General features: G+C 38.0%; 1 protein-coding gene across 1 annotated transcript in view; it reads left to right on the top strand.

Moving 5' to 3' along the window:
- LOC149223094 (putative calcium-binding protein CML13) overlaps positions 1-11,233 on the top strand; it is an 81,013-nt gene extending 69,780 nt beyond the window's left edge. Inside the window, exons 5-7 of the mRNA XM_089385757.1 lie at positions 10,342-10,494; positions 10,641-10,743; positions 10,946-11,233. Coding sequence (XP_089241883.1) covers positions 10,342-10,494; positions 10,641-10,743; positions 10,946-11,007 — 318 coding nt within the window. The 3' untranslated portion in view covers positions 11,008-11,233. The remainder of the gene's footprint in view (positions 1-10,341; positions 10,495-10,640; positions 10,744-10,945) is intronic.
- The last annotated feature ends 798 nt before the right edge of the window (positions 11,234-12,031 follow it).

Raw genomic sequence — 12,031 nt, 5'->3', positions numbered from 1 at the left:
ACTGTTGGAATTCTCTCCAGGTTTATGAAAAAGCCTTGTGAGGGTCATTGGTCTGCTGCAAAAAGAGTTCTAAAGTACTTGAAGGGAACTCAAGATTTTGGACTTAAGTATACACAGGTGGGCGACTTCAGCTTGATTGGATACTCTGATTCAGACTTCGATGGAGATAAAGAAACTGGGGTATCTACTTCAGGTTATGTTATGAGTCTTGGATCAGGAGTTGTCTCCTGGAGGTCACGCAAACAATCAGTTCTAGTAGATTCCACATCTAAGGTGGAATATGTGGGAGCAACTAAAGCAACAAAGGAAATTTTGTGGCTCAGGAAAATTCTGGAGTACTTGCAGGAGAAACAAGCGCATTCAATTCCTCTTTTGATTGTTAACACTTCTGCAATAAAGTTGGCCAAGAACCCAAAGTTCCATGATCGAACCAAGCAAATAAATACAAACTATCATTTGATTCGACATCATGTTGAGGCCAAGACAATCCACTTACTTCATTGTTCCACAAATGAGAAGATTGCAAACATCTTCATCAAAGCACTTGGAAGAGAAAAGCTTGAAAGATTCAGAATGATGCTTGGACTCACCAAAATCCCTTCAAATTAAGGGGGGGGAATGTTGACACCTAATCTGAAAGGATTATTGTAAATATTGGCAGTTATGCATTTGAGCAAACCAAGAGACCTTGGAATTGGAATCCCAAGAGTCTCTCCACTCATGTATAAATTCATGACATGGGTAATGCAATAAACAAGTTCATTCGGAGTTACCCTCCTGGCTTGACAAACTACAAGAAATGGCACTATGCTAATCAATTTTTAGAGGAAAAAATGAAAGAATAAGTGTCCACAAAAACAAATCGTAGGAAGCGTAGACATGAACTAAGTGGTTGAATTGGCATCCAAGTTAGAAATTGTAATGTCCCCAATATTTGGATTTCTGTGTGATATGGTTAAGGGAGATCTCCAAAGCATGTGTCAGCCAGATCATAGGAGCAGGATTACACCATTGGTGAGCCCGAGAAGTTTGGAGGAGTTTTATGGGGGGATCGCTTAACATATTTCATCATCAAGATCAGTACCACACGATTTTCTCCTGGTTCTGTTGCATTCCTACGATTCCTGTAAAGTAGGGTTATTAATATTAACAAGCATACTTTAATTATTTATGCTTAAGGTGCTATTTGGGGTTGACTATTTGGAGGAACACCTTAATGTAATAGCTTGTTGGAATCGAAGCGAAAATATCTATAGGATAGGATGATGAAAAGGGGCTTTGGGTGGCTAGGGTGATCATGGAGGCGAATTAAGCATTTTCTGGGGTTAAAATTGGCTTTAATTAGTTAATAAAAATCACTTTATTAAATAAAGTAAGGAAAAATGCTTTTATTATTTAATTGAAGGGAAAAGGTAAAAAGGGTGGTAAAAGAGTCAAGTGAGTTATGAAAAAGGAAAATGAGGGGGTCTCTCTTCATTCTTGCGAAAATATAATTTTGGAGGGCTCTTGAGAAAGAGCATAAGGTTTTTGGAAACCCTTATTTTGGTTGTTGGTTTCGGTGTTGAAACTATATACCCTAGCTAGTATTGGAGCGAAATCATTCAGATTTCGACATTGAGCTTCATTGTTGGAGGAGGAGAAAACAATAGTAGTGCTGGAGTAAGTTTTTAAAGTGTTATCAATTTATTTTATACTCTAATATTGGGCATTCTATATCTCTTTTACAAGCCGAGTTTCCAACCTAATCTGAGGGCCAAGTCCTGCCACAGCTCAGTGGGACGAGTTTATGGAAGATGGGACCGAGTTCTATCATTTGTTGAGGGCTGAGTTTATTAGGGGTTTGCCGAATTCTGTCATCCACCTCTGAGGGATAAGTTGCACTAGTTAAAGAGGCTAAGAATCATTCTTCCTTGCTGGTGAGGTGACTGTCATTATACAGGGGTCATGTTATTACCTTTATTTGGGAGCTGTGTTGCTGTTTGATGAGGGCCAAGCCCATAAATCTGAGTTATTCTCGCTGCTGTTAGTGAACATTCATTTTGGGCTATGTATACCCTTGCAGAGGCCAAGTTCTGTGTGCTTTCATAGCTGAGTCAGCTGCTGGTTATTTTCTGAGTCATATATACCAGATTTAAAGGATTAATATATGCTATTGTTATTGTTCAAGGAAATCCTTTATTGCTGTACCTTTCTGGGTTTTTTTCAGAGGAGAAATTGGAGTGGATTTGCTGGTGCATTTCTTTGTTTTTCTTAATAGTCACCGACAACCATATATTTATCAAAGATCTGCTGATATTTATCATTTCATTTCTCTTAGTATTGTTGGTATACTCTCTATCAGTGGCATGCACCCCATTCAAAGTTTATAAACCATATATTGTCGGGTTGAGGGATTTATTTGGTGTGTATGTGGTTCTATGTTTTCCATTTATTGAAATAAATTATAAAAAGTACACTTGTAACCAATAGTATGCAAACTAAAACATAGAACCACGTACTAAACAAACAAAAGCAAACTAAAATAAAACTAGAAAATATTGGAGAAAACAATAAGGTATTCCAAGGGGGGTATCTTACAGTGGTATCAGAGCATCGTCTTAGATAGTTGTGTTGTTTAAAGGGCAGTATATATCAGCATTTTGATGAATCCGGAAGACCACAAATACATCACCTACAAGAGAAGCTACCAAGTCAGAGCATGATTTTGGCCAGCTGTGGGTTTAAATCAAGGTGATACCAAGAAGAAAATTCCAGGACCAGAGTCAAAGGTGAAAGTTGAGGGGTTTAATTGAAAAAATGCCTCAGAATCATTTGCTGCAAGAAGAATTCAGTTTATCTGAGGGTTATTTTCCTTGGTAAAGGAGCCCTAATTTTCCTAAGTAATAGAAAAGTGAAGGAGAATTTGTTGGGAAAATTTTTGCTGTTATTGTGACTGATTTTCTATTTTTAATTCTGTTGCAAAATTGTGAAGTTAAAATACCAGTGTATTTATTTTCAGCAGTTTTCAGAAAAGATTTTATTGGTTGAAATATTTTCTGGGTATAAAATAAATTGCTAGGAAAATTAAATAAGATCTGGTATTAAAAAATAATATTAGGCACTTCACAATTATATATTTCCATACTTTGCTTTTCTTTTCTCTCGCACTTTTGGTCATTGGTCAAATTATCTCCCTTTTAATGCTTGGTGAAGTCAACTTATCTCCCTTTTAATGCTTGCTGAAGTCACTGCCAAATGACATAAAATTTCAAGCTCCCGGTCATAAGCTCAGACTGATATTTTGCCTTGAATTCTGTGCACAAATAAACAGACAGTGCCTTGGAATTTGTGCCAAGTACAGCAGAAATTTCTGCCTCAGTCAGAGCTTTGCTTGCCAGACTTCTGCTTGGTTTTACTTCTCCAACAGTCACATAAAGCATTGAGTTTTGCTACAGGAAACTGTGCCTTAATTTCTGCTGTGAATACTCCAGAAATTTCGCTGTCTGGAAGCCTGAACAATACATAGTCAGCATACACAGTCCACTAACTTTCAGCCTTCAAATCTGTGCCATAGCAGAGGTATTCTGCTACGTTTTAGGTCTGATACTACTTCGAAATTCTTGCTGTAACTGTTTAAAATATTGGGTCTGCAATCCTGTGTAAAAACCAGAATAATGAGGGCTTCGAACTGTCCTATTCCTCCACAAGAAACTCACTGAGAATCTCTCTGAGACTTACCACACCAGCACAGAATTTTGGGACTTATAACTCGGCCTGCAAAACACTTTAAGATTCAACCTGGAACTTCCTCGAACTTCAGCCTGCAAACTAACACTGATTTCTAGGACCGCGTGCCAGTATGTCTTTGCAGAATACTCGGGTTCTGTACTTGCTGAACACTGTCCTCTTGGCTATACTCAGTGCTCCCCTTCTCTGCAATCTTGTGCTCCCTCCTTTTCTCCTACTCGAGCTCTCTTTCTCTGCCTCCTACGCTTTCCTCAAACACATGAGAAGAATGAGCAATAATCCCTTTTCCTTTTCCTTTTTGTCTTTTCTTAGTGAAGAGAAACCTAACCCTAGAGATCTAATGGCTGAGATTAAATCTCAGCTCATTAGATCAAGGGTAGAGATCATTTCCCTCTCTTGACCCCTTTTCTCATGTGGTCTCCATCACTTAATGAACTCCTTGTCACTTTAATATGTTTTCTACCTTGTGCACTTTTTCTCTCATAATGTCAAACATTAAAATATAAAGCGACTTTAATAATAAAAGACATTTAGTAGTTTTTCTCCTAAAGTCACATTTAAAACATAAAGTGACTTTATTATAAAGTACCTAACACATGTACCACCTCATAAAGTGACTTTACCCCATGACATTAATAAAACTCAATGTCACATGACAAAAAGGTTATTAATGTGTCTTCTTAGGCCAAAGGATAAATGCCTAGGAAACACTTCCTTGGTACCATTTTTCTCAATAACTCAGCCTCCTCCAGATAAAATCAATCTCCTTCCAGCAACTCGACCTTTCAATCTCCTCTTACTAGTCCCTCTTGGATTCAGCCCAATCCACTCGCACCTCTAATTTTCTGCACACTTGGTCCACAAAGCCACTCGTATATCGCTTTCTTTGAATGATGATTCGCTCACACAAATTGTGTCTTCACTTCCTCCCTAGGCTCCCTTTATAATCTTCCTTGGGTCCAAATCCCTAACCCCAATCTCCCTTCTAGAACAATCTTGGAGATCAACGATTGAGATTATTTCTAATTCATTTTAATAATTAAATTATTTATCCTTAGAAAATAACTCTAGAGTCCACAACAATTAATTGACTTTAATAATTGTACTTTTCCTAGTTAGACTTAGGAAAGAAGACTAAATCACTTATTCCACCAAGCAAGCACCTAGAAGAGGCAAATAATGTCTTCCACATGCTAAGACACCAAGCCTATGTGGAAGACCTTCCGAAGCTACCACTCGCATCAACACTCCCTCCTAGCAAGGAAGGGATTCTCCACCACCCCTAGTTTATCTTGGTACTTTACAAACTTCTCTTTTACTAGAGGCTTAGTGATAACATATGCCACCCGCTCCTCTGTAGAAATGTATTGTAATCTCACAACACCCCTGTGGACCCTATCTTTGATGAAGTGATATTTGGTCTCGATATGCTTGGACCAGTCATGAGACACGAGATTCTCAGAGAGCTTAATGCAACTCTGATTATCATAGTGGATCACCATTGTCCCCATTTGCAAATCAAATAATCATGCAAGCATCTTGTGAAGCCACACTGCCTCACAACTCACCTTACTCATTGCCATGTACTCTACCTCTGCTAAACTGAGTGCTGCTAACTGTTGTTTCCTACTGAACCATGAGATCATGGCTGATCCCAAGTTGAAACAACATCTAGATGTGGACTTTATGTCTACTGCACTCCTTGCCTAATCAGAATCTGTGTATCCCTATAACTCCACTCCTCCAAATCTGACATATCTCAATCCAAAGTCTACTGTGTCATGCAGGTTTCTCAGCACATGCTTCGCTGCCACCTAATGAACTTGTCTCGACTCCACCATGACTTGGCTGAGTGTGTTCACAACAAAACATATATCCGGCGTAGTGTTGACTAGTAACATCAAGGAACCTATCAATTGTTTGTATAGTGTGGGATCCACTAATTCACCTTTAGAAGCACTCAATTTCTTCAGGTTAGTGATCATTGGTGTAGACATAGGTCTGCAATCCTCCATCCTGAACCTCCTCAAGATCTCAACTGCATACTTTCCCTGCCCAAGGAAAATCTCTCCTGGCTGTTGCCACACCTCCAATCCCAAAAAGTAATGCATCAAGCTAATGTCCTTCATGTTGAATTCCGAAGCAAGATCCTCCTTGCACATCCTTATGAGCTTCTCCGATCCTGTCAAAAATAGATCGTCCACATACAATACCAAGATGAGCGGTTCACCCTCAACAAGTACATAGTACAAGTTAGGATCTGCCTCACTCTTAGTGAAGCCTAAACCAAGAAGATATCCATTGATCTTGGCATACCATGCGTGAGAAGCCTACTTCAACCCATAAAGTGCCTTCTTCAACCTACATACATGGGAATCTCTCCCATATACCTCAAAGCCCTGAGGCTGCTCAATACACACCTCCTCCTCAATCACCCTTGTAGTTGTATGAGACATATCTCAATCCATATCCAACTGTACCATGCTGGTACCTCAACACATGTTGTGCCACATGCCTTGGCTCAACCATAAACTGACCAACTTGAATCCATCACCACAACTGCTTTCCGGTCACCCTGATTGGGTGCTCCCTCTAACGCTGAAACAAATTTTGTTGAGACAATCCAGGCTGCTCCCTCTGCCACTCAGCTTCATCAGATTGGATACCATGGGAATGGCCATGAACTTGTTGTTCATCATCCCAAATCTTTGAAGGATCATAATAATACACTTCGTTTTGACCAAGGATGATCTCACCTGGCTTCTGCCACGCTTCTACTCCCAAATAGTAATATATCCAATCAGGATCCTTCATCTTGATCTTAGAGATCAACTCCCTTTGTCATGATTGCTCCCTCTATCACGGAAGCAAATCGTTCTACGATTGTTGCTCCTTTTGACAAGTGAGTTCTTCCATAGTCATCAAAAACACGATCAACCAAGATTTCTCAGATATCCATACCAAGCTTGAGGTTCGTACAAAGCTTTTTCTTGTTTGCAAACATGAGATCCCCTCTCACATACCTCAAAGTCTAGAGGTTTTTCGTTGTACACTTCTTCCTGACAATTGGAGCAAATGTCTCCTCATAGTCCTCTCCCTCTTCCTGGGAGAATCCTCACTTTGTACTTCTCTATGCTGCCATCTACCAAATGCTTGATCTTGTAAATCCACTTTGAAGTCATCATTGACTTTCCACAGATCTCGGCACAATGACATCCTTCAAACTTGCTGGCCTGCCTGCTCCCTCTGAACTAGGAGCTCTTCTAGTCATCAGGTACGATTATAGATGTTAGTACAATTTCTCCCTCCACAAATCACTGACCCTGGGAGAATCCTCTTGCCACAAATTTTGCTTTGTTCTTCCAATACTTCCACTTTCTGCCAGAGCCTTGGCAGCCTTCACAATGTACCTGCAATCCTCACTAGGAGGCCCATGGAAGAACGATTATAACCCAACAAAAGAAACAAAGACAAGAGGCTAACCAAAAAATGAAATGATAACAATCAAGGAAGAAAGATATGTAGTACTTATCTTTGAGGATTGTAGGGAATTGACAGCTCCATCTTGATCCTTGCTTTCTTGCAGAAATGAAATCCATCTGCAAACTCATCATCCTCATCCTCATCATCAGCATGTTGCTTTCCTTTTGCTTACTTGCATGAGCCAGGGTTTATTCTTTTAGCAAAAACATTGATCTAGGTCTAGCTCTAGGGTTTTATCCATAAACCTTTGGGTTTTTCAAAACTTCTTGTCTTCTAGGGTTTACAAACCCTTAGGCTTCCAAATTCCATTGACACCCTTTGTAAGTCCAACAGACTTTGCCATATGTAAATTTTCTTTCCATATCCAAATGTCCAAAACCATAGTGTCCCCATGCCTCTGCATATGTGATGAAATCCATCATGTCATCAATCAGTCAAGGATGTTCCATCTTGGTACCAGTCCAAGCAAATGTATCAAGATTAATGGTCCATCATAGCTTTTGTAGGGCTTGTATTCTGCCTCCAGCACTGTTAATCAAGCCATATCTACAAATCTTCAAGGTTTCTCTAGAACATCCTTATGATTACCAACAATATCTCCAGTAAATACTACTTTATAAAACTAAGATGTCTTCATCAAAGAAAGGAAATATAGCAAACCCTCAGCATACTTTGTTACTGCTTCTTATATCGGCAGTACTGGCAATCAATTATGGAATTCTTGCAAGCTTAGCATTGCAACTATGTATTCTCAGCTGAACATTTTCGGCCCTTCCAAACCAAGTAGCTCAACTTTCTCAAAACATTGTAGTAATAGCAATAATTTGTGCTTTTACAAGGACAACTTTAGTTCTGAAAATGACTTGGTCTTCACAAGAGAATTTCGATCTCCAAACTTGATGAGGAATTGGGCCTCTTCTTCATTGTAAACTCATGAATGTCCTTTCAATTACCATATCAAAGAAAATAAACTTTGCCCCATAGCACATTGATAAATATTAAATCATAAATTCTATTGCTTTCAAACTCAAAATTATGAGCCTGTATTCTTTCGATCTCCAAACTTGATGAGGAATTCGGCCTCTTCTTCATTGTAAACTCATGAATGTCCTTTCAATTACCATATCAAAGAAAATAAACTTTGCCCCTGTGCATGATCAGCATAGCACATTGATAAATATTAAATCATGAATTCTCTTGCTTTCAAACTCTAAATTATGAGCCTGTATTCAGTCATCATATGTCCTTTCATTCGGCCTCAGTTGGTGAACTCAAAGGTCTGCTTCAGAGTAGCAAAGGTCTGCCATTGCCATTTTGTAACATAAATCTGGGTGCTTAAATGTTGGCCATCTGATCCTCAGTTAGAATATAAGCCAACTCAATGTGCTGCTCTGTGATTCCTTTAGAATGAAACAGTGATATATCTGCGGTAAATTCTTAGTCCTAGCTTAGTTCTTCAAGGCTGCTCTTTCACCATAACTCTGATGCCATGTTGATTTTTCAAGATTTTCAAGACTGATAATTACTTCCAATGATTACTTCATTAATTTGTCTTGTGTCACATTCATCATTAAGCAATTACACAGAAAATCTCAATGGTATAAACAATAAAGCCAGTAATATCATAGAGAGACAGCCAAACAAGAGACAAAATTTATCCTGGGAAAACCCTAACCACGGAAAATCCCAACAACCTTTTCTTAGAGAAATTGTCCAATTCAACAAGAGATACAATCTGATCTTCCACTCAAGATCTATTTCCAGCTTATTGGAAACTTCTGACAGACTTATGCTCCAAAATAATCCATTTAGGAAAAATTCATAGAAAAATAAAATAACAGATAGAAAAAGGTTATGTGGGGAACCCAAAAACTTAACTCTTGCCTATAAAATAGCCCCTTCCCCATTCTAAAACACAAAATTCTGAGTTTCCTATAGCACTCTGGATTTGTAAGTTTGTGACTGTGATTTAGAGTGAAATTTATTTAGATGTTTGATTTTTCTGCGTTCCTGGTTCATTGTGTTCTTTGTATGAAATATTTACCTATCTATCTCTCTATATATCTCTATATATCATTTTCCCATATATGGATCTTGAGTTTTCAGCAATCTGGTGGATTTGCATTTGTTTCCATGCAACTTGGTTGAAATTATAATCAATATCAGAAAATTAAATTAACAGTAGGCTACTTTTCATATATGGCATCATTTTTGGGATTATCTGCATAAACTTTAAAGTAAGCAATTAATGAATGACTCATATCCCACGAGCATTAGTCAGAATGACCAAATATCTCAGAATATTGGATACTCAATTAGATCTCACTGCATCTGATGATGCTCGCACAGGTGAAGTAGTAGCTTCAATCCCACTTCTTCACCCTGTGAGCATGATCTGATGCAATGTGTGCTAACATCTAAGGTGGACTACTAGGTATCATGGCAAATTTGGTCATATGGGCCATGCATTGATGACTTACTCTACATAGATAATCCCAAAAATGATATCTCATATGTTGCACTGCAAAAGTTGTTCCCACATTTCTTAAATAAAGAGTCAAGGGAGCTTGCTTTAATGAATGGTTCATAAAGCACAATACTTGCTAAGGTTTTGCAAATGGAGTAGGAATCTAAGTGGGCTTGATTGTAGGGAAATACTCCATGGTTAAGCTAGAAGGGTCTTAGGAGGGGTGATCTTCCAGGAAGTCCTAATTATTGGGTGCAAGCTACGGAGGTGATAGTTAATGCTATGTGATTCATTTCGCTAGTTCCAATTCCAATTGTTCAACCCTGTGAACATCACAGGATCCAGTGAGTGCTATGTCGACTATTCAATATGATTAGAAATTTGGCCATTCTAATTAATGCTCAAGGGAGATGGGTCATGCATTAATGACTTACTCTATACGAATAATCCCAAAATGATATATTGTATGTTGGACTGTGAAAGCTTCTGAAATGCTTACTTTTCATGTAGTTAAACAGCATGTTTATTGATTTCCTTTTACTGTCTCATTTACTTTGATATATGGTATATGAGATTGTTTATATTGTTTGTGCAAACTCCTTTTTCCTCGAATTTTAGGGAACGTTTGCTTTCCATTTTCATAACTTGTAATTTGGTTCCCGCAGCAAATAAGGCAGATGATTGCAGACGTTGATAAAGATGGGAGTGGCACTATAGACTTTGATGAGTTTGCATACATGATGACTGCAAAAATTGGAGAGCGAGATACGAGGGAAGAGTTGACAAGGGCATTTCGTGAAATAGATCAGGATAAAAATGTAAGTATTTTAATATTTAGTTCTCTTAAGCATTTCGTGAAATAGATCAGGATAAAAATGTAAGTATTTTAATATTTAGTTCTCTTAATGCATGCTTTCATTGCTGGAAGGATTTATGCCATTGTTTTTTCCTCGATGTTTGTTAGGGAAAGATCTCTGCTGCAGACATTCAACGAATGGCCAGGGAACTGGGCGAGAGTTTTAGTGCAGAGGAGATATATGAGATGATTGATGAAGCAGACCGTAATGGTAAGAGCTCCTTTATGATTAATTAAAACACAAGTTACCGGAAGTTAGTACATTTCTTTATTTCAGTCTATTTGCATTTTGAAATATTGCTCGAGTACTTAATTACTACTAATTTTATATAAGTCCTACCAGCTGGCTCCGGGAGGACAATTTGATCTCTCTATTCCTAACAGGAAATTATGTTATACTGTGTTTCATGTAGGCGATGGTGAAGTTGACCCAGATGAGTTCTTCAAAATGATGAAAAGAACCAGTCTCTACTAGTTACTGTGGTTCTAAAGATGTTCTTCATTCTGCTAAGATTGCTGTAAAAATAGAATCTATGTATGTAATCCTCATGTTGACTGTGTGTCTAGACTCGAAATTGGGGTTTGAATCTGTATGTGCTTGTTGTAAAATATTTGAAGCAAACAAATGTGTTGTTCTCTAATTGGTGATTTGTTTTTTCCTAAACTAAGTGCAATAGAGCAATCTGTTTTACTGGGGACAATTCCATGGGCCTTTTTCTCTATACCTCTGTTTAGATTCTCTTCCCTGCATCTTTTTTATTTGACCGTGAAAAATGAGCACCAATACGTCTTGAATAGCTAAATTTCAGAAGCATGGCTGTTAAAACTCTTCTTACCACATTCAAACGAAAATGAACTGTAATTTTTCTCATTCACTTGTAGTCTATTAAGTATTGTGCCTTGGAGCTTTGCAGAATTGTGCCTTCCAATTACAGGTATCATGCTTGATGTTATCTAATGATATTATCAGCAGCGTGGCATCCTTAGTTATGATATGGCTATTTGTCCTGCAAAACATCTATTGTAGGATGTGCAAGGATGTCACTATTGTTGTTGGAGAAAACAACAGGCATGATATGAAGGCCTTCTGTGGGCTAAAAGTAAATAGTAAGCTATTTTAATCATGGGTTAGCTCATTTGAGTATCACCATGTATTGTCTAAGAGATCTTTCTGGAGTTGTGTTTTTTTTACTTTTCTGTTTGTCATTTATCTTCTGATGTTATGGGGTAAGTTGTAACATGTCTCAAACCTTGGGATATCTAGGTTGATTTAGAGCATATCTTGAGAAAGAAATCACTTGGTAGTAAGAAATCGTATTATATTCTCTCCCAATATCCAATAACCCAATTGTCATGAATAATTTACATGGTACTACTACTCTTAGGTTGTTGGAATGATCACACTAGAACAAACTATTTTGTGGTTTCTTTCTTTGTGGCCTTTCATAGTAAAGGTGAAATTTAGAAATATGATTGTAATTTATTGATATTGACATCTA

This window comes from Pinus tabuliformis, chromosome Q, assembly GCF_031772625.1.
Source record: "Pinus tabuliformis cultivar Carrire ecotype Pingquan chromosome Q, CPIR1, whole genome shotgun sequence".
Classification (NCBI taxonomy): Eukaryota; Viridiplantae; Streptophyta; class Pinopsida; order Pinales; family Pinaceae; genus Pinus; species Pinus tabuliformis.
Note: the sequence above shows the minus strand (reverse complement) of the source record. Positions and strands in the feature narration are given on the sequence as shown.